At 64.1% G+C, this 20915-nt stretch overlaps 1 protein-coding gene across 1 annotated transcript in view; it reads right to left on the bottom strand.

The window, feature by feature from the left end:
- Positions 1 to 20915, bottom strand: part of BSN (bassoon presynaptic cytomatrix protein) — a 57934-nt gene that overhangs the window by 21603 nt on the left and 15416 nt on the right. Inside the window, 2 exon segments of the mRNA XM_070391271.1 lie at positions 791 to 1642; positions 8923 to 9331. Of these exon segments, the coding sequence (XP_070247372.1) occupies positions 791 to 1612 (822 nt within the window). The 5' untranslated portion in view covers positions 1613 to 1642; positions 8923 to 9331.

The raw sequence follows: 20915 nt of genomic DNA, 5'->3' as shown, positions 1-20915 counted from the left end.
CCTGAGCAGGGAGAGTGGGTTCGGGAGGGTCAGAAGCAGCTCCACCAGGGGGCTCCACACCATCTGAGCCTCCCAGGCGGGCCCAGGCTTCTCCAGAGCAGGGGGCGTCCTGCTCCCTCCCACCCAGCTCTGCAGCGCTCTGGAGCAGGGCCTGCGGAGAGACAGCCCCCAGCCCCCATCTCAAACACTCCTGCAGCTCAGGAGAGCGCCTCTGAGCGCCCCACAAGCAGGCCCAGGGGAGCAGGCCGCCCGGGAAAACACGGACCAAAGGCTGAGGCTTTGACAAGTGAACATCAACACCCACCACCAAGGACCTGAGGAAGGGATGGAGGTGGACACCCCTGGCTGGGCCAGGGCCTGGGCAGCGGGGCACGGCCTGCCCTCGGTGAGAAGCCTGCCTTCTCCTGGGGCCCACAGCCCTCCACCCTGTGAGGGGCACAGGCCAAGGGCAGGTGGGACCCCAGGTTCTTCCTCCCTGGGCAGAGGGGGTTGGCATCTGTCACCAGGTCCTGCCATGAGAGCTGGGAATGGGGGGAGGCAGTTCAGGGCCTCCTGAGCCTGGCAGACCCTGGGACCAGCCTCAGGGCACTCAGCCAGGCAGAGGCAGCAGGCACACCACCCGCACCCACCGTGCCAGTCAGGTCTCTGAGTGGAGGGGCGGCCGGGGCTGGGACAGAAGAGAGGGCAGCCCTCAGGGCATCCGCGGTGGAGGGCGCCCCACGGCTCAGCCCCAGTTTACGGGGTCCTTTGCTCCCACTTGCCCGTGCCCCCACGACCCCGGGTCCCTTACCTCCACCAGGTGGGGTGTCGGGTTGAAGCCACAGAGGTTGCACACCTGGAGCTTGCAGGCGGTGCAGGTGTTGTAGTTGGCTGGGCCCTTGCTGCCCACGTTGAGCTCGGCTTGGCACAGTGGGCAGGTGGGCCTGTCCTTCGGCATGGCCTTTGGCTTGGCAGCAGCCTTGGGCACTGCCTGCTGTTCTGCTCGGCCATGCTTTGGGCTGGGTGTCCCCCCAGTTCTCGCCGGGGCTCCGGGCCCTGATGCGGCGCCTGCCCTGGCGGCAGGCTCAGCTTTGGCTCCAGCTGCAGGCCCAGGCCCGGGCCCTGAGCCTGGGGGTCTCGGGCCAGCCTCCTTGCTGGCATCACTGAAGACGATCTTGGGTGGCCCCTTGCTGGGGGCAGGCTGGCCCTGGGTGTCGGCCTCAGGCTGCACGGACATGAGGGTGCTCGCCTGGGTCAGCAGCGACGCGCCGAGACCGAAGAGCTTCCCGGTGAGGCCCTCCTGGGCCTGCTCAGCAGTGCCAGGCCCGGGGGGCACCGCGGTGGCACTTCTGCCCGGGGCCTCTCCCGCAGGGGGCCGGGGCTCGGCTGTGGAAGGCTTGACGAGGTGAGGGGGCTGAGGAGACACCTTCCCCCCCTCGGGAGGGCCAGCTGCCTGGGCAGGTCCCGGCACTGTGGTGGCCTTGGCCGTCTCCGCCCGGGGCCTCTCTTGCTCCGGCTTCCCCAGGGGCGGTTTGGCAGGGGCGTGGGCAGGGGACAGCGCGGGCGAGTGCAGCTGCTGCTGGCTCTTGGAGCGCGGCGCCGTGGTCATGTCCATCCCCAGCGCCCTCTGCATCTGGCAGTTCAGACAGAGCCACTCCTGCACCTGCGGAGGAAGCAGGTGTCAGCAGGCGGCCCGGGCCGAGGCCACGGCCGGCCGTCGAGCAGCTCCCAGCACAGGCAGGGGCGCCAGCCCTGCTCGGGGGTTCCTGGGCTTCCAGGGCAGAGGGCACTACGCTGCCCGCTAGGAGCTGCCAGGCACAGGAAGCAGAGCAGAGGCAGGCACACACTCCCCATCCCACCCCTCAACCACCAACCACTGCCCGCCAGGCCCTCCCGCTCGACAGTCCCCCAACTGCCCACTGGCCGTGTCTCAGACCTGAGTGCACCAGCGCACCCCACATCCCGCCTCACCAGTCCACACCACTGTCCTCCCGGCTGATGACCTCACAGCCTCCACGGGCCCCCACTTCCCCGGCCGCTCCCTCCAGCCATGACCCAGCAGCAGCCAGGAGGGAGGGGAGTGGGCCTGGCAGCCGGGGCAGCCGGCATTCAGGGGGACTTGCAGGAAGATGCATAACAGAGCGGGTGCGAGAGGGCGGCCTCGCGTACACAGGCCCTGTCCTGGAGGAGGCGTCCAGCCGAGGAGGCAGGAGGCAAGAGAACTCGCGAGCAAACAGGCGCACAAGGCGAGCGGCCGCCGGGGTGGGCTGGCCCTTTGTCCCTCGGGAAGAAGACGGGTTAAGAAAAGGGATGGTCTGTGCCTCCAGAACCAACAAGACACGTGTTGCCATTCACGCGACAGACGTGCAGTTTCTACCTGTCACCAACCCCTCCCTCCGTCGAGTGGGCATGTGACTCTCGTTGACCAATCAGTGGTTTAGATGGTGGTGCAGGGATGAGCATGTGACCTTGGCAACAGGGCCAGGGGGAGCCGAGCCCTGTCACGTGTGAAGGAGCAAGAGGGTCTTTTTCTTCGCATCCTGGAAGGTCAGGAGCCTCCTTCCCAGGACGCGGGGGGACATGGGGGGACGACAGTCCGAAGTGAACAAGACAGAGGTGCAGATCTGGCTCCTTCTCTCTGGACTCAGCTGTCTTGACTCTGCCCTTGGACTTCCAGTCACACGAGCCAATAATACTTTTTCCTCTAAAGGCTCCACACAGAAGCCTGAGCATATTCTCATGGGCTCCGCCCCTTCTGGTGCCGCCCCCACGCGCCCCCTGGCCCTCCCCGGCCGCCTCACCCAGACCGGACCGGACCGCTGGGCCCTTTCCCCGAGTGTGCTCTGAGCTTGCTTTGCACTCACCCTCCCTCTGCCCCAGGTCTCAGACCGAGAGGGTCCCCATCAGAACCCTCTCTGGGCCGCTCAGTGTAAACCCCCGCAGCCGGGTCTAGTGACGGCTTTGCTGTCTCCACGCGTGGGGTGGGGCTTCCTGGGAAGAGGGGTCTGAGTGGTGAGGCTTCTCATCCTGGACCTCAGGGCGACCTCCCTGGGGTCTGAAGGGGGCTGCACAGGGGTGGCAGGTGCTAAGGCTCCAGCACTCACCCCAGAGCCTTCCCTCCCGGCCCGTCAGCCAGGCTGTGAACAGGCGCCTCACCTAAATGGAAGCTCCAGGGAAGGCTGGCGGCCCGTGACTCGCGCCCAGCGCCTGACCACACCCTCCCTGTGCCCAGGTCAGGCCCAGGCAGACGCCCGCACGCAGGGCCTCCCAGGGAGGACACTGGCTGGGGGGCTCTCTGAACCCACAAACTCCCCTCTGCCTCCCCCAGGTCGCCAGGAGCTTGCTGGCCTCTCCCTCCATTCTCAGAGGACGGAGCTCTCCGCTGGGTCTACAGGCCAGGCCTGCAGCAGACTCCCCGGCCATGGGACCAGCAGTGGGAGTCTTCCTCAACTACACAGTGCCCGCAGCTCCTTGGCACTCCCAAGCCGCCGCCCACCAGATGGGAGGGACCAGAAACCTCCTGGAGGTCTGCTGTCCGTGAACCAGGCCTGGCACATGGCCAGGAGATGGGCAGCCGCCAGCCAAGCCTCAGGGCTTCAGAGCCAGAGGCAGAGCAGGGACCCCAGGACTGGCCTTGCCAGCAGGAGGCCAGGCGGCTACCTCAGCCCTGGTGGCCTCCATGGACCCCCAGGCACCACCGCCCAGCAGGGGCCTGGCAGCCGCAGGGACCAGAGGCTCGGGTGGTGTGCAGGCCAAGAGGTAGCTTTGGGGGGGGGGGGGGGGGCGCTACAGGAAAGCAGCTCCTGTAGGGAGCGTCCCCAGGGAGCCACGGCCCGCACTGCCAAGGGCCTGCCGGTCGGAAGGGCAGAGCCTGTGGGCTCGGGGGCTCCGAGGGCCTTTGTCAGCTGCTCCTTTACTCAACTGCTCAACGGGCAGGAGGACAGCTAAGGCGGCACTGCCCACCCGAGGCCTGGCGACCAGGCCGGGCTCTGTGAGTGCCACGGCGAGTGAGCGGCCAGTGGTGATCTGTCTGCAGTGCCTCCTGCCGCGCTCCGCGGGCTCTGGGCAGGAGGGGGCGTGGGGCAGAGCTTAGGCGGCTTCTAATCTTCCCCACAGGCACCCGTGACGTGACGCTGAAGCTGGCCACCCCACACTTTAACCGCAGAGGGTGGGGCCCGGAGGAGGCTGCCCAGGTACCTGCTTCTACTCCAGGGCAGTGCCTCCTCCCTGCCACCCCACGGCTGCCAGGAGCTCTGGGCCCCCAGCAGTCACAGGCTCTCTTTCCGGTGGGTGAGGCTCCCCACCGCGCCGCGGGCAAGGAGGGGGTTGCAGGCGTCATGGGCCTGCCTTCCTGCGTCAGCAGTGCCGTCCGCCCGCCCGCCCGCCTCCCTGGAGAGCAGAGTTCAGAGTGGCGGACCCTGGGCACTGGCGGGGGCCTGATGCTGCAGTCATGCTTTTTTCTATTTTGGTGCCGGTTGAAGCACCAAGAAACAGCTTACAAATGAGCCCTCCCTGCTGGTGCCCAACCCAGAGGTTCCAGGAGGGCCCGCCAGCCAGCGTCACTCCATGCTCTTCCGGGCTGAGTCACTAGCCAGGCCCTGATAGGAGGTATGCACCCCACTGTGGCCCCGAGACAAGGGCAGGCAGAGGAGGGGCCGGGTCCCTCCAGCATCCGGTTTTCCTAAATCCCCACAATCTGCTTCACCTGTCAGCTGCCTTGCCTCAGGCTCAGGGGCCAGCACACAGAGCCCTACAGTGCAGGGCTCCCCAATCCAGGCTGGCTCGGCCGGGCATGGCCCAGGGGACGCCTGTGCCAATCTCATCAGGTCAAGCCCCCGAGGGAGGCCCTGGAAACCTGCCCGGCGTCCGAGACTGGCCATGGATCCGGCCTCCCTGGACCTGGCTTGCCCCCAGGCCCCCACATGGACCACGAATTCCCGCAGGCCTCCCGCCTCCACCCGCTCCCGTCCAGCTCAATCTAAGGTGCAGCCGAGCTTCCCTCCTGTGGAAGCCCAGGAGTCTTGCCACCGCCTCGCACCAGGCGCCCGGCCTCCTCCCGGCCTCCGCAGCCCTGGCGCCCGGGAGGGCCCTGCGCTGGCTGGGTGGTTCCTGGTCAAGGCGGCCTCTCCCACTGGCCGCTGGCTCCAGGGCTGAGCGGCACATTGGCTTCCGTTTCACCCGATTCTCCAGAATCAAGGGCTGTGCCCAGCTCCTGGGAAGGACTCGAAAGGCACCCACAGAAGGAGGAAAGGCTGAAGAAGCGGAGGGCTACCCTCTGGGAGGGACCCAGGTGGCCTGCCCGGGGCCAAAGGTGGAGCGAAGCAGATCCTAGAAACAGCCAGTTCCGCTTTCCTCGCGCTGCTCCTGCCTCTGCTTTTCTCTATCGGTCCCACTGCCCCCTCCCCTCTTGGTCCCGCTTTATCTATTTCTCTCTTTTGCTGCCATGTTCATGCTGCCAGGCTGGCTGCCCACACTGGCCGGAGGGAGAAAGGCCTCGCCCGCCAAGGGCCTGCCCCTGGGGACCCGCTTCCGTTTGGGCTGGAGGTGGGGGGAGGACACCTTTGCCTCTCCTCTCACACCTGCCCGCGCTCCTCCCGGCCTGGGCGGCAGTGTGGCCAGGAGGGAGCCGGGACGGGGGCGAGGCTGAAGGCTGCTGGGAAGGGCTTTGCTGCTCCCAGCACCGCCCCCGGCCATCTGGTGCCCAGCCCGGCTGGCCAGGAAGGAGTGGGATGCAGGCAGAGGAGGAGGACCTTAGCCATTGCGCACTCCCTTCCTTCGCACACCGCCCACCCTGGGGAAGCAGCCCGGCCAGGCTTGCAATGGGGGATGGTGGGAGCACAGTGGACGAAACATGCTTGGCTTGGTCTCGGCAAAGTCTAGACTTTGGAATAGGCCAGGAAAGGCCATGTTCACTCCTCCATCATTTTCTTCAAGGGGCTTATAAGCAACTTTGACCAGAGAAAGGGCGATGGGCAGGGAGGAGCCCAGCCAGGAGGTGCTGCTGGGCTGCACTGAGGGGGGTGGGGGGAGTGGGGAGGGGAGGCAGGGCCTCCGGGAGGGCTGGCCGGGGCTATGCCTGCCGCAGGCCACTCCCCCATTCTCCAGCCCATATCACTCCATCCATTGCTCACCCCAACTCTGCCTTCCTACCCTCCACCCACCACTGGGCATGAAGGGCTCCACCTCCGGCCGCGCAGCAGGCAGCCTCGCAGGATGGTCTTGGCGAAGGTGAGACGTGTTCAGACCCACGGGGAGCCCGCCAGCTTTCCCGGGTTTCGAGCAGTTTGTTATTACCCTGAGCCCGGAGGAGATGGCCTCCACCAGGAAGAGGGCCGAGGGCCCTGCTTGCTGAGCCGTCAGCCTGAGCCAAAGTGGACTGTGGTGGGAAATGGCCAGGGCCCGGGCGGACGGAGACCTGCCACTAGCTCTGGGCCTGCTCTCTCGCTCCAGGATGCCCCGGGTAGGCCGGCTCCCAGACCTGCTGCTCCTCTGTGGGCAGGGTGCTCTGAGCGCCTCCCGACCTCCCTGCGTCCCCGTGGGGTCCAGGCGCCTGGACTCCCAGCAGCGCGCGTGGCGGGCACCTTCCTGTGAGGGCGTCACAGCCTGGGGAGCTGGCCACCAGTGCCCGTGAATGGAGCTCCCCTTGGCAGCCCCAGCGCTGACCAGGGCAGCGTGGTCCACGCGCAGGAAGGCAGTGCTTGCAGACCAGAGATGGCTCTGCCAACAGGGCGGCCGTGCCTTTGTGTGTCCCGGCTCCAGACCTGCCTGCTGTCCCTGGGGACCCAGCAAAAGTGAAGGACCTGACAGATGGCAGGAGAGAGAAGAGCCGCGGCACTGAGTCTGCGGACCAGGCCGGTGGTGCCCGCCCCCTCCGTCCCGCTCACAGGTCCTCACAGAGCCTTCGGCACAGCGGCTCCCACACTCCCTGGCCGGGCCAGTGACTCCCCGTGACACTGACCAGGGCCCATCCCCATCACCTGTGCAGAGGTCCTAGAGCCGCTTCACGAGCTCGGCGAGGCCACGAGGCCTCCAGGTGACTGTGTGGCCCGTCCCTCTCGGGGGAGCTGAGAGGCAACGCCTCCTGCTGCCATGACCTCCAGGCTGCCAGGCGGCTCACCTCCCGCACAGCAGTGCCAGGCACCTCCGCCTGGACGAGTCCTGAGAGCGTCGCATCAGAGGTGCCCAGGTGATGGGGTCTGGGCGGGGGGCTACCAGCAAACCCTGCCGACTGGTCCTCGCTGCGTGGAAGTGTGACCCGGGCGTGAGCGGCTCTCCACCGAGGCACAGGCCCCTCCAGACTCAAGAGTTAGGCTCCCAGCCCCTCGGGAAGGTGTGCCCAAGGCCCGTGCTCCTTGGCAGGAGGAGCCCGGCAGGAAGGGCACCCACCAGGCGAGAGCCTGGCAAACAGGCCAGCATTTCCCACGCCGGCGGCCAGGGAACAGCAGCCCTGACCCCCATGGCAGCGAGTCTGCGCACAGCCCTGCCCAGGTGCGCCACGGCCTCGTGCGCCCGGCCGAGACCCTCAGGGCTAGAGCCGTGGCCTTGTCCAGCCCCGCACACTCTTCTCCAGCACCGCGTCTGGGTGAGCGCAGGCCCCTCCTGGCCCTGAGCCTCGGCTTCCTCCCAGCAGCGGGGCAGATGGACCGGCTGCTCCCCAGGCACACGCAGAGGCGGCCCGCGCCCACGAGCCGGGCGTGGAGGAGCCCACGTGTGGTGAGGGCGCGGGTGCCACCAGGAGAGCGGTGCCACGTGCGGGCTCTCCTGGGATCGTTGCCCACCCACCCGAAGCCCTTTGGTCCTGCAGCTGAGCGAGCATCTGAGGAAGGGAACCCAGAGGCCAGGCCGGCACAGGGGACGCCAGGGCGGCAGCTCATCCCTGCCCACGAGGACAGGTGGCCTGCTTCCCCCCGGGAGAAGGCACAGGTGAGCGGCCTGGGCCTCAGCCACACTGTCCTCGGCTCAAGGCAAACACTTCCCTACCATTGGGGCAGGGACGGGCTGTCTCTGATCCCAGATGTACCAGCATGCGTGCGCCGCCTCCTCAGGAAGCCCCCGCACTCCAGGAATGACTCCAAGAGCTCTGAGTCACCCACCTCAGCTCCTTCCTGCAAGCTCACACTTACCTCTCGCAAACCACGCGTCCCACACCCACGGCACCTCGTGTCACAAATAGACCCGACCTGTGAACACGTATTCCCACTTCCCCCACCGTGTGGTCCTCCGGCTCCCGCTGCTGATTCCAGAGGCGGCCATGCCTGTGTCTGCCGTCAGCACCTGCTCCATCCAGACTGCCCTGAGCAGAGCGAGGAGGCACGGCCGGCTCAGCCAGAGCACGTGAGCAGCAGCCTCCAGGTCACCAGGGAGCACCCCTGGGGGGCCGGGGGGAGCTGTAGGCACAGGGCCTCTGGGGCAGAAGGAAGGCCAAGCTCAGGGAAATGGCCCCCAAGTGGCCTCCGGTGAGCATGGGCACTGTCACCCATGTGAACGCTTGGCCCCGGCCTGGGCCTCTCGTGGCTCCACCCAGCTGACCAACAAGTGGAGCGAAGAGGGGAGCTCCCCAGATGCAGGGCAGTGTCCTGCCTCCCACACCTCGCTCTTCCTCGGCCCGTGTCAGGGAGAGGCTGTCCTCGGCCTCCTCAATGAGTCCCCTGGGGAAAGGTGTCCACGAGATGCCTGGTCCTCGCAACGCCATTTTTCCAGGTCAAACTCGGACCAGGTGAGAAGTGCCTCGGCTCTGGGGCCGCCCACGCCTCCAGGAGGTGGGACCCACAGGACCTGGGCCAGGCCTTGGTCTCCGCTGCCACATCTGGAGCCAGAATACAAGCCCAGGAAGACACAGAGGCCGGTGGCCAAGGGACATGAGAGGGAGAGAGAGCTGGTGACAGAGGGGAAGGGAGCGGGAGGGGGCGGGCGGGCAGGTGGGGAGGGGGCAGCGGTGCTCACCTGGGTCAGGTGGGGGTTGGGGTTGAACCCGCACTGGTTGCAGACCTTGCTGTGACACTGGGTGCAGGTGTTGAAGTTTGGCTGGCTGGGGGTCGACGTGAGGTCCGAGGTCTTACATATGGGACACAGCGTGCTGCTGGGAAGGGGGGCGATCTGGGGGACGGAGTAAGGGGACGTGGGGGTGCTGCCTCTGTCTGGTGACACGGAGGGGGACCGCCCTGATCTCTGCGTCCTGCTGTCCACCTGCAGCGTCCTGCGGGGGCCCCCAGCCTCCTGGCCGGCTGGGCCCTGGGCCCCTGTCTCCCGGGCGCTCTCATGGCCGGGAGCAGGCCCAGGAGCCTGCTTCGGGGTCGGCGAAGCTGCTCGCTGGCTGCCCAGGGGCTCCTTGGGGTCCAGTCTCCTGGAGACGCTGAAATGGCATGGAAAAGGACTATGTTAGGGACACGTCACAGAGAAGCAGCCTGCGCGGCTCTCCCACGCCCACCGCCACCCTCCTCGTGCTGCCCAGCGCAGGACCCGCCACCATGGCGAGTGCTCCACTGGGTGTGCACTCAGGCCTGACCAGCATCTCCCAGTGAGCCCTCAGCACCAGGCCCTCCGGTCGGACCAAGAGCGTCCCTCTCACTCCTGAAGAAGCGCAGGTTCTCGCTCGGGAAGCATGGGCTGGGTCTGCATCCGGAAGAGTCGCTAAGGTGAGGCCTGTTACAGTCTGCAGACCACACCGAGCACCAGGCTCCAAACCACACAGGATGCGCCCAGGGCCATCCTAAACGGCCTGACTCTCAGGCGGAACCACAGACAGTTACCTGGAGGGTGTGGAGGCAGGACGGTGACCTTAGTACCTGTCCCCCCAGGTGTCTCCAGGCTACAGCTCAAGTCCGGACGGCTGCTCGGGCAGGTCCGTGACACTCACGGGGCCGCTTCAGAGGCTGAGCTGACAGCTGGAGGTGGGGCACCCACTACCTGCCGAATGCCATCACCGGCGGAGAAAGGCCTCCTGGCAACGCCCCCGCAGGCCTGGAGCCAGACCAAGCCCATCCAGATGGGGGACGCGTGACTGTTCTGCTAGAGCGAGGCAGGGTGGGGCGGAGTTCTAGCATCAGCCCCAGAGGAACCACAGAGGAAGTCCGCCGGGCCTGGCCCCACCCCGAGCCAGCAATGAGGTGACGCAATGAGGCAGAAGCCAACCATCAGCTACACCCAGCTCCCTTCCCTGCCTTCTCCTTCGACCCGACTTAGGTTCGTTTCTGCCAGTTTTTCTTTTCCAATTTGACAGAAGCTGAGCACAAGGAGCCAAAGGCAATGCTTTCTCCGGCCCCAGAGTCCATGCCTGCTTCAGCCTGTGCTCACCTGGGTGGCGCCTGGCACCCGGAGGCAGGGCAGCCTGGCCAGGAGCCACGGCAGAGGCCAGGCCACCGCTGCCCACGGAGCGGCCTGGCCTGCCCTTCTGCCCCAGCCCAGCCCTGCAGGGCCTGCCTAACAGGAAGAGATTCCATGTCTGCTGCCTCTATATGAAGGCCATCGCTTGCCAACGAGACCCAGGAGCCAACTAGTAGGCATCTCAGGACAAGCCACTTGGAGGGGAGAGGCCGGGAGCCCCCGGAGGCCCACGCCAGACACTGCAGCTCTTCCTCTCTCCCGGGGAACTGCTGGCGACAGACACACCCTCGGTCCAAAACAGACTCTTCCCCCCAAAGAAATTCTATTACATGTCCATCCAACGCTTCTTTCATCAGCCAAGAGCAGCACACAGGCCCCCTCAGTCTCACAGGCCTGCACTTCCCCTTCAGTAGGACAGGCAGCCCGGGCCCGGCCAGCCCCTCTGGGCCATCTCTGCCACCGGCTGAGGACCACCAGGCGGTGCTGCGGCACCTCTGGCCCACGCGCAGGGCCTGGCCCTCGGGTCTCCAGGTGGACTAGTTTCTAGGCATCGTTAGGAAACACTCCCACTTGGCTAGACGCACAGTTTCCTTGTTGACGTCGGCTACTTGGGCTGCGATGTGAAAGCAGCCCCTGAAAGCCACCCAGAGGCTATGAGAGCCCTGGCACCATGGGAAGGACTGCAGCCCCTCCCAGGTGCAAGGTCCCTGGTTTCTTCGGAGAAATTTCGCCATTTCTGCTGTATCCGTGTTGCCGGATGTGTGAAAGGTGTTTTTTATGATCCTCACCCGGAAGTGAGGGAAGGACAGAGAGGGTGAGCCCAGAAGCCTGGTACGCGGCCCTCCCCTGCAGGGAGTCCTCTCCAACCTCTGCCCGCACCCAGCCTGCCACACAGAATCTCTGTGGATGACAGAGGCAGCAACGGCAGCCAGGCCCGCACCACGAGCCCCGCCATGTGCCAAGCAGCTGTTTCACATTAACTCCTTCAATCCAGGGGGCAGGACCACTCTGACCGTTTTACAGACAAGGAAACAGCCACACAAAGAAGTTAAGTGACTCTGAAAGCCTTTAGGACTTGCAAGGGGTGAGCTGGGCTCCTGCTCTGGGGACCGCAGGGAGGCTGTGGAGGGTGAGAGCACTGCAGGGGGGCCTCGCTGGACACTGTTCTGAAGAGCTGTCCAGTGCACACTCCCCAGGAAGAGCGAGCTCTCCGACACGCGGCTCCTGCCGCAGGCCAGGCCCAGGACCAGGCCTGGCGCTGAGTGGGCATGCCGTAAGCAGAGCAAGGTCAACGGAAGACGTGTGAGCAGCGCAGTGAGCTCACGAGGGGCAGACATGGGGCTGAGTGATGACCTCCTCACCTGGGGTCTGCCCAGCAGCACCGATCCCCATTGAGGAAACTGGAGGCGCGCCACTCGCCTGGGCATTCCGTCGTTCGCGAGCCCTCCTGACCCGGGCTGCTGTCCGGCCCAGCGACAGGGGTGGATGGTATGAATGGGTCAGGTCTCTTCCCATGGCAGGCGGGTCCTCACAGGTGTTCACGGTATTGTTGCCCTTCCCTCGTGCACATATTTATAAGTGTTCTTTTACTCTTTGTAAACACCTACTCAATGCTGAATGAAAATGAACTTTAAAAGCGAGTCAGACAGGCTCCAGTCCTCTGGGAGCCCCAGCCTAGAGTGGAGACAGATGTGCAAACAAATCACTGCGAGACGGGACTCCTGGGCGGGCCGGAGCCGAGAAGGCTTTGCGGACAAGGCTAAGCCAGGGCTTACAGGAGGGGCTGCACACTCAGGCTCGAGGCCGGGCAGGGCAGCAGGGCAGGTGGAGTCAGCGCGGTTTCAGCACCTCGAACAGCTCCTGGCACCAGCCAGCACTTAGCACCTGGACCGAGTGGCAGGGCCAGGAGGACAGGCGCTAACGTTTCCAACAAGGCAGGCCCTGGGGTGAGAGGGAGGGCGGGCTCAGCACAGGGCCTTCGGGCTTGAGTCCGAGGGGGAGTGGTCCTTCCGATGCGATGGGGGGTCCAAGGGGTGAAGCCAGTTGGTGGGTGGAGAACGGGGAATGAAATGGTAGGTTCGGGTTTGGTTCTGTTGAGTTAGTGGTGGGGGGCGTCCAAGAGACATCAGGAAATGGAGCAGAGGTTGGGTCCGATTCAGAAAAATGTAGCTATTTTAAGTGGGCGAGTTAAGAGTTCACAGGATAGAGGACCACAAAGGGCCGATCCAGGAAGGGTCTGTGTGGAGCACAGACATGTGAGGGAGCAGGAGCAATGCCAGAAACAGAGAAGCCAGAGGAAGGAGCGCGCAAACAGACACACACACACACACACACACACACACGCACACACACGCACGCGTGCACACAGTTAGAACAGTTCCAGGAGCAGGAGCAGTCGGGGCTGTGAGTGCCTGAGGCTGACAAGCCCGAGGAGCATGGAGGAAAGGCTACACCAGGGGTCCTCAAACTTTTTAAACAGGGGGCCAGTTCACTGTCCCTCAGACCGTTGGAGGGCCGGACGATAGCTTAAAAAAAAAACTATGAATAAATTCCTATGCACACAGCGGCTAAATGTTTTCGGCAGGCCGCATGTGGCCCGCGGGCCGTAGTTTGAGGACCCCTGGGCTACACCATGACAGAAGGGCCCACTGTTCCAGGAGACCCAGGAGGTCTGTCTGGGACACAGCCCCAGACACAAGGCCCCAGGGGGCCAGGTGGTTGCAGTGACCCAGGAGGCAAGAGGTGTGCCCCCAGGAGACCCTCCTCACAAAGGTCTCCACTGGGCGAGAAGTGGGGGGAGGGGGGAGAGGGAGGAAAGGAGGTGTCCACAGGCAAGACTCCGCCAGCCCCAGCGAAGGCCTGGTTCTCGGGTATGGACCCTCAGCAGGAGGCCCCTTGAGGCCCATGCTCCTCCCTGCAGCCTCAGGTTCCCTGCTCCCTGAGGGGCTGGGACAGAACAGTGAGGGGAGAGGGCACTGCCATAGGGCAGAGAAGACACAGGGCGAGCACTGGAGGGCGGAGAAGGAAGGAGAGGGCGGCGATGCGAAGGAGCAGCCGGGAGCCGAGCAGGGGCGGCTCAGTGCCGTGTCCAGGCCCAGATGTTTCCTGAAGATGGACCGGAAGGTAGAGGGTGTGAAAACGGCTGGATTTCTCGACCAGCATTTAAGGCTGCTGACTGGTGAGAAGCAGGTCTTACGGCTGTTTACGGGGCGGGAAGGAGGCCCGCCACGGAGGGTGCTGGGAGGGCGCGCCTGTCCTGCAGCAGACGAGCCACCAGGACCAACAGCCCGACTGCTCTGATTAGAAGCCTCAGGGAGGGCACGGCCAACAGCCCCAAAGACGCTCTGGCACCAGTGGCATCCACAGGCCAGGGCCTGGGCGACGCGAGGTCGGTCGCTGCACCACAGGAGGACGGCTGGGGCTGGAGCGACTGGGAGAGCGGGCGGCGGGGAGCAGAGGGAAGCCAGGCTGGTCCTTGGGCCCAGTGGGGGGTTGAAGATAAACATTCGCCCACCCAGTGGCTGGGAGAGAGCTTGGGAAGCTGTTTTCTAAGGCGGAGCAGCCGGAAGCGCCCGAGGCTCACACAGGCTTAATGGATGCACGGCTGACCTTTCTGCGATAGGCACTGCTCCTCTGAGACCCACCAGGAGGGACCATGTGGTGCCTGTGTTTTCAGGAGAGGCAGGGGCTGCGAATGGGGAGCAGGCGGCCGGCTGGGTGCTGGAGAAACCCTCTCAGGAAGGGATGCGAGAATTCACAGAGCCCGAGTTTGGGGGAAAAGTCAGTTTTCACACAAGAAAGCATCTCTTGACTCACCCAGCTTTCAGGCCAGCAGCCTCCTGCTCTGTGGCCATGGGTCCCTGTCCATCAAACATGTCTGCGTATGCCCGGCGTATGCACACTTACCCCCAAGTCTGTGCACGGCCGGTGCTGATGGAACACGCCTCCCAAGAGGGAGGATGAAAGGGCGAGAGGAGAGAGCTGTGAACTGCATCTCCGAGTTTCCTCCCCGGCCCCGCCGCCCTATCTCGGCTCCCTCTCCTCCTCACATGTGCACCCCGGTTTGGGGGCCACTGCAGAGGAAATGCTTACTCCCCCGTCTTTAAAGGAGCCGACATCGCTGCTTGGACCAGAGTCCCTCCTGCCCCAGCCCTGCCCTCTTAGAGACACGGAGTCGGTGTCAGGGAGCCCGGGCGAGGGGCTGCCCTCCCCATCTCTCCTGACCACCCAGGAACACGGAGAACTGGCCCTGCTCCAGCCACGCGCAGGGTGAGCGGCTCTGAGACGCAGCGCAGCACCCAGAGAGGCCGTCCTCAGCCTCTGAGACGCTCTCTTTTTTCCCTCCCCCAGCACTGTGACCATTACCTTCCTCACTCCCAGGCTCCAAATTTCAGAGAAGAAGGGGGGAAGGGGGAGAGAGACATAATGATGAGAGAGAATCATTGACTGGCTGCCTCCTGCACACCCCACACTGGGGATCAAGCCAGCAACATGGGCATGTGCCCTGACTGGGAATTGAATCGTGACCTTCTGGTTCATAGGTCAACACTCAGGCACTGGCCGGGCTCTGAGATGCTCTCTGGAAGCCAGGGGTCGCCCCCGGGCTCGGGGGGGAGATGCACACACAGGGGCCACCCTATCAGCAGAGCTCCCGACGAGGCTGGCGTCCTCCCTCCTGGTTCCCCAGCCCCTTGAAGCTGCTGCCCACCAGGAGGGTGAGACCCCAAGACCCACAGACCCTAGAGAACTGGGTCCCCCTGGGCACAGGCAGCGGCCACGCCCCGCCAGTGTGGTGGAGCCCTGGCAGGTGCCTGGGTGCACTCGGCATACAGTCCGCACACCCCGAGCAGGCAAACCCACGGGAGAAACCAGTGCTGCCCAGACACCCACCACCTCCCCTCGTCCTTCCCACTTAGAAACCAGCCGCTGACTTCCTATGGACAAGCCAGCGTCAGCGGGTCCCGGGCCAGGTGCCTGGGCCAGGGGATCGTGTGCCTGGGTGAGCTCTGGCTGCTTTGCATTGCCAAGGGAAGTGTCTGGGCTGAGACCGAGGGGGGCCAGGAAGGCAGAGAGCGTGGCAGGAGCAAGAGTTGCCGCCATCAAACACAGGCCAGGGGCAGCTGCCAGGGTAAGAGGAGGGGCCCCAAGAGGCCGGGAGGAGGCCACAGCCGCAGGAAAGCGAGCCTGGGCCTCGTTCCTGCCCGGAAGCCCACGTGGGCCCTGGGTTGAGCGCATCTCTTGGGACAGTGGGAATTGGCTTTGGTTCCCTTTAGGCCCAGCCCGTCTCCAGAATCCAGAACAGGATGGAAACTAGGGCAACTGTCCTCTACGCCCACTAACTGACGGTGGCTGCCCGGAGGGCGGGGTTTGCGAAGGATCCGTGGGGAAGGTGTCACCATCGATCGGTAAGGTCTGCCATGGACGCATCTGTGGGACGCGGTTACGGTGTTTTGGCCAGGTTCAAGCCTCAGACTAATGAAAGGACAGGGTCCTCTCATTGCCACGTGCAAGTCCCAGCTGGAGGGCAGGGCCCTCCCAGCACAATCATAGCCAACGGCTGTGGTTGTAAGTTGAACCTATGGTCCGAACAAGTAGCCCCACGTGCCTTGTGATAGAGTCCAGGTGCATGTAGTTGAGTGAGGTTGAAACTCATGAGAATGCTGTAAACAACGTGATCACGCCCCTACTTTGCCTCGTGGCATCTGCTATAAAATAAAGACACGGCTTGTGGGCGCTGGCGCTATCTCCTCATCAGGGAGCAGCGTCCCACCGAGACCCAGCTGTCATTCTCTTGTCTGTCTTTTCTCAATCCTTTCACCCCCCAACTCAGGGTCACTGAACCAGGCTGAGCTGGCGCGGCACATAAGGCGCCCGGGGCTGAGTATGCCATGGCCGTGCCAGCCCCCCACACGCATCTGTGACGGAGACCTGCCCAGTGACAGCCGGCTTCCTGGAGCGTCTTACTCAGACCGGGCCAGGCCCACTCAGGCGCACTCATCCCCACAGGAAAGAGCTCAGAGGACACGTGTGGCTGACCCCTGACCTTCGCTCGGTCGTCTCCTCCCTCCTGCGGCTTTCCCAGAGGCCTGCGAGCTGTGTGGGCACCGGCCAGCTGAGCATCATCGCCCTGAGCTCAGCGTAACTCTGAGGGCTGCACGTTCTTCACGCAGAGCTGTGACAGGCAGCGCAGGCCATGACTCCGAGGGCCCGTGGCCTCAGGTGCCGCCCTGGTCTAAGGCTCTGTGCAGGGGACTAGCCCTTCGCCCGCTTCTCCACGCGTGTCTGATGGGGTTCATCTACCACAGAGGCTTTTACTCACTTCAAAAGAGCTCGTAGGAACCACGTTCTCTCATTCTCACGAGTCTGAACACCTTTGCGGTCGTTAGACTTGAACAGCTTGTCTGGACATAAAACCCTAGGTTCACGCCTCCTTTCCCTGAAGACTCTGCAGGCACAGCCCCTGAACGGTGGCACTGAGTATGCTGTGGAGAGCCCTGGCCAGCGGTCAGCGCCCCAGGCGCCCCATTCCTAACACGTCCCCTAATGCAACGGAGCCCCTTTCTCCTTGAAGTCCAGTCACCTCACCGAGGTATGTGTGCACGGGCCCTACCTACTTCTCCTGCAGCTCAGTGTGTTCTTTCACACTGAAGGTTTATGCGTTCCTCCATTTCAGGGAGAGGTTTTCTCTTGTGCCTTTAGAAACTGCTCATTCGCTTGGTTTTGTTCTCTTCTCCAGGGACACCAATTATACCTATTTTCTTTCTCTTTGTCTTTCCATTGTCCCGGCTGCTGGCAACCCACGGTTTTCGCCCCACCTGCTCAATCCCTTGGGTAACTCCTCCTCCTTAGCAACCCCCTGGCATCACACAGGAGTCGGGGACGCTCGAAAGGCCCCCCCCACGCCGGCTCTGCGAACCAGTCCAAGAAGGGGGTTTGGGGTCTGGCTCTCTAGACTCTGACCCGGTGCTCTGGCTTCGTAGAAGCAAACTTCCCTGCGAGGCCCGGCCTACTTCCCCTCCTGGCCCCGTCCTCCCTGGACTTGGAAACCATTCTTTGTTCACTGCGTTTCAGCATATGGATGTGTCTTAGGTTGTTAAAGATAGACTTTTCTGTTTCTTGTTCTTCTTGCAGTTTTTGTTAGTTCGGTAAGGAGGCTGAGCAAACAGATGTTTCAATTCGTCATATTTAACCAAAAGCCATTTTACAACCCAAAACAAATGCCATTTTCCTCTGGCTTCCTCCTGCGCACGTCCTGTTTCTAACGCATGGACCGTTTGGAAATCGGACTTAACTTCGGGTCTCGGCGCGAGGAAGAAGAAAGGAACACACTGTAAGCACCTGTGTTCGATTTCATAGGTGCAGGCTCCCTCAAGCCCGACGGCCACACTCCATAGGGGATGGTCTGCGGCCAGTGCCCTCCCCACCCGCCTGTCTCTGGAGCATCACCCTCCGCCCCTCCTGCGGGACCCGCGGGGCTCCCCGGCATCCCTGCCCTCGGCTCTCCAGGGGCTCTCAGACCCTCCCAGCACCAGGAGACCTGAGTTCCCCGTAAAGCCTCCAAATGGGCCCCCACCAGCCTCGTCCCAGGCTGCCATGCCTCTGGGGTCTGTCGCTCAGGTCAGCCTGAACCCCCGACAGGCAGGGGTCCCCAAATCTACCATGAATACCACCCCTGTCTGCCCTCAAAGCAGCAGACGCCTGCAGGCTGCTTCAATCAATTGATGGGACCTGCACTTAGGCAGGGTCTGTGGGAACTGAGCCTCCTGAGGCCGGAAAGCAGCTTCTACTTTCAGGTGAGACGGGCAACCACTCATCCACGCGCCTTCCCCGAGGCCGCTCGGCCCTTATCACCACGGCCAGGGCGGATCCGAGGCTCGTTTACTGCAGAGCGATGGCCTGGCTTCCTGGTTTACTGTAGTGATGGCCGGGCTTCCTGGTTTACTGTAGCGATGGCCGGGCTTCCTGGTTTACTGGAGCGATGGCCGGGCTTCCTGGTTTACTGGAGCGATGGCCGGGCTTCCTGGTTTACTGGAGCGATGGCCGGGCTTCCTGGTTTACTGGAGCGATGGCCTGGCTTCCTGGTTTACTGTAGCGATGGCCTGGCTTCCTGGTTTACTGGAGCGGTGGCCGGGCTTCCTTGGCGGGAGCAGTGGGAGGGCTTCCCTAAGGCCTCCTTTCCGCTTACTCCTCAGACATGGGTAGCAGCTCATCAGGAGGAGGCCCCTGGGAGCCGGGGGAGGTGGGGGGGGGGCTGTGCTGGGAGCCAAGGGGGCCAAGAGGGAGGTGCCAGGCGGGTGGCCAGAGTCTCCGCCCACAGGCCCTCCGCTCCTGGAAGGGTCTCCCTATCAAGCCCCTAGATTTCAGTCCGTCCCCCCCCAGGACACCAGCGGAAACCACCTTAGGGACTCTCCCCTTTGGGCACATAGGACTGAACCCGGGACGCTGCCCTTGTCTGGGGAAAGTACAGCGCGCCCTGCCTGCGAACTGTAAGGGACTTGCTGGTTTCGCCAGCCTGTGGCGACCGGGGCCCCTTCAAGACGCCTCCAGGCCTGCCACGCGCCCCAGGACTCTGCTGCCAGGCTCCGCTTTCTGAGGGGGACACGCCACCGAAGAGGCAAATTCCCGACGCCTCTCCACAGCCCTCGCCAGCGCCTTGGCCAGGGCCACCCTCTGTTTACCTCCCAGCCTGCCCTCCGGGGGTGCCCTCCTCCCAGGGTGCCAGCTCTGTCCAGCCCAAGCCGAGAGGGCTCCCGGTCCCCTCCCAGCCCCAGGCCTGCAGGCTCTGCTCTGGGATCCACGTGGGGACAACTCGAGTGTGAAGAGTCCCGTTTGAGGCTCAGGGGAGGCTCCGGGAGCCAGGAGGCCCTAAGCCCCAGGCAGCGGCCATGGCGTAAAGGCGAGCCAGCTTCCCCTGCCAGCTCCTGCCAGGGCACGGGCTGCGCCTGCCACGCTCCCCCCTGCTGAGTGCACCACGGCCACGTGTGAGTCCGTGTCTATGCCATCGCCAGAGCAGGTCATCGACGGAGCCAACAGCAGCGGTGCCCGCCCAGGGCTGGGCGGCGGGCAGGGAGGACTGCCTCCTGGATCTAGGGTGTCTCTGAGGCGGTGAGTGTTTTAGGCGGAGAGCATGGGGCTGCACAACATGGGGACGTGCTACACGCCGCTGCCTTGTCCTCGTTCAGACGGCCGTTTTATGTGACGTGCATTTCACCTCAATAGAGAAGAGGCCGAGGGAAAGGGAACCGGAAACCTGAGTACAACCAGAGGTTTCCTGGGCGCAGATCCTCTGCTCAGCTTGTCCCCACGCGCGGAGCCCACCGCTCCCACGACCCAACCCGTGCGCGTGCGCTCCCTCCTGACCGACGCTGCGCACCGCATGGTCTGCACAGCCCTGGTCACAGCCGCTGCCAGGCTGCCCCTGAGACCAGGGTGTGGGCCATCGAAGGCCCTGCCAAGGCATTAGGGTGAGTCCATTAAATGTTTGACCAAACAGAGCAGGTCCTTGTAAGTGGATAATGTTGTACGGCCGCGAATGACGCTGTCCATCGCCAATGGCCTTGGCAGAAACAATGTTCCCGCCCCTGCCGTGGATGTTTGGACTTTACCCGGGTATTTATGTAGCCTGACCGACCTGCAGTGCCGTGGCTGGCAGGTCTTCACTGCTCGAAACGCAGCTTCTGCTCTGGGAGGCGGAATGCAGACTGGGCCCCGAGCTCACAAAGGTCCAGGTACGAAGATACAAAAATATGCACTTGGAAATTCACTGGAGGCCTCAGGAGCGACCCGTGTGCGCACGCCAAGGGCAGAGAGACGCCCTAGAGGCGAGGGCAGGGCGTCTGCTGTGCGCCCAGAGCAGGGTTGGGCCTAGGGCAGGCCAGGAGCGCAGCGCCCCGGTGGCTGCCCTGCAGGAGCCAGCAGTGGGGGTGACTCCACGGGCCCAGCCTCCCAGGGGGTGCAAGGCCAGGCCCCGGCTGCCCAGTGAGAGGCAGTATGTGAGCGACCAAGTGGGTCAGCCAACCGCTGATGGAGCACGAGGCTCCAGGAGGGACACTCCACCCAGGAGCTGCGTGGGTGTCAGCAGATTCTGTGCTGTGCCCTGACTCACAGCACAGCTCTTCCCTCCCTCCGCTCAGGAGAACGTACTGTCACTGATGGAAGAGGGGCATGTGCAAAAGAGAGGCGTCCAGCTGCGGCGGGGGAGGCGAGGAAGCCCGTCATTTTTAGTGCGTGACCAGCACTTCACAGGCGCGCAGCAGCTCCGCGACGGAGGGCGGTGAGGAAAGGAGACCGAAAGGGAGGAAGGGCCGTGCAGAAGGCAGGCGTGACTGAGAGCAGGTCTCTCTCCCCCTGACCTGTGCCCTTCCCCCTGTGCTGTCTCAGGCTCCCACGGCCCCTCCGGAACCGAGGCCCGGCCACCGCCCTCCGAGAGCCGATTCAGCAGAGGGAGCTGCCTCTGCGTGCCCAGGCCCAGGGACACAGCCGAGCATCAGGCACAGGAGGCCGCGAGGACCTGAGGAACCATCTCTGCAGCGAGTGCTCCCCCTCGGACACCAGGGCAAATGTAAGGGCACGCCCAGGACAGAGCTGGCAGAGGTCAGTGGGCAGGAGCCCTT

Source organism: Myotis yumanensis, unplaced genomic scaffold (assembly GCF_028538775.1).
Source record: "Myotis yumanensis isolate MYYU_CA2020_CCGP unplaced genomic scaffold, mMyoYum1.0.hap1 SCAF_14, whole genome shotgun sequence".
NCBI classification, from domain to species: domain Eukaryota; kingdom Metazoa; phylum Chordata; class Mammalia; order Chiroptera; family Vespertilionidae; genus Myotis; species Myotis yumanensis.
The sequence above is the reverse complement of the archived record's forward strand: the minus strand, read 5'-3'. Positions and strand labels throughout refer to the sequence as shown.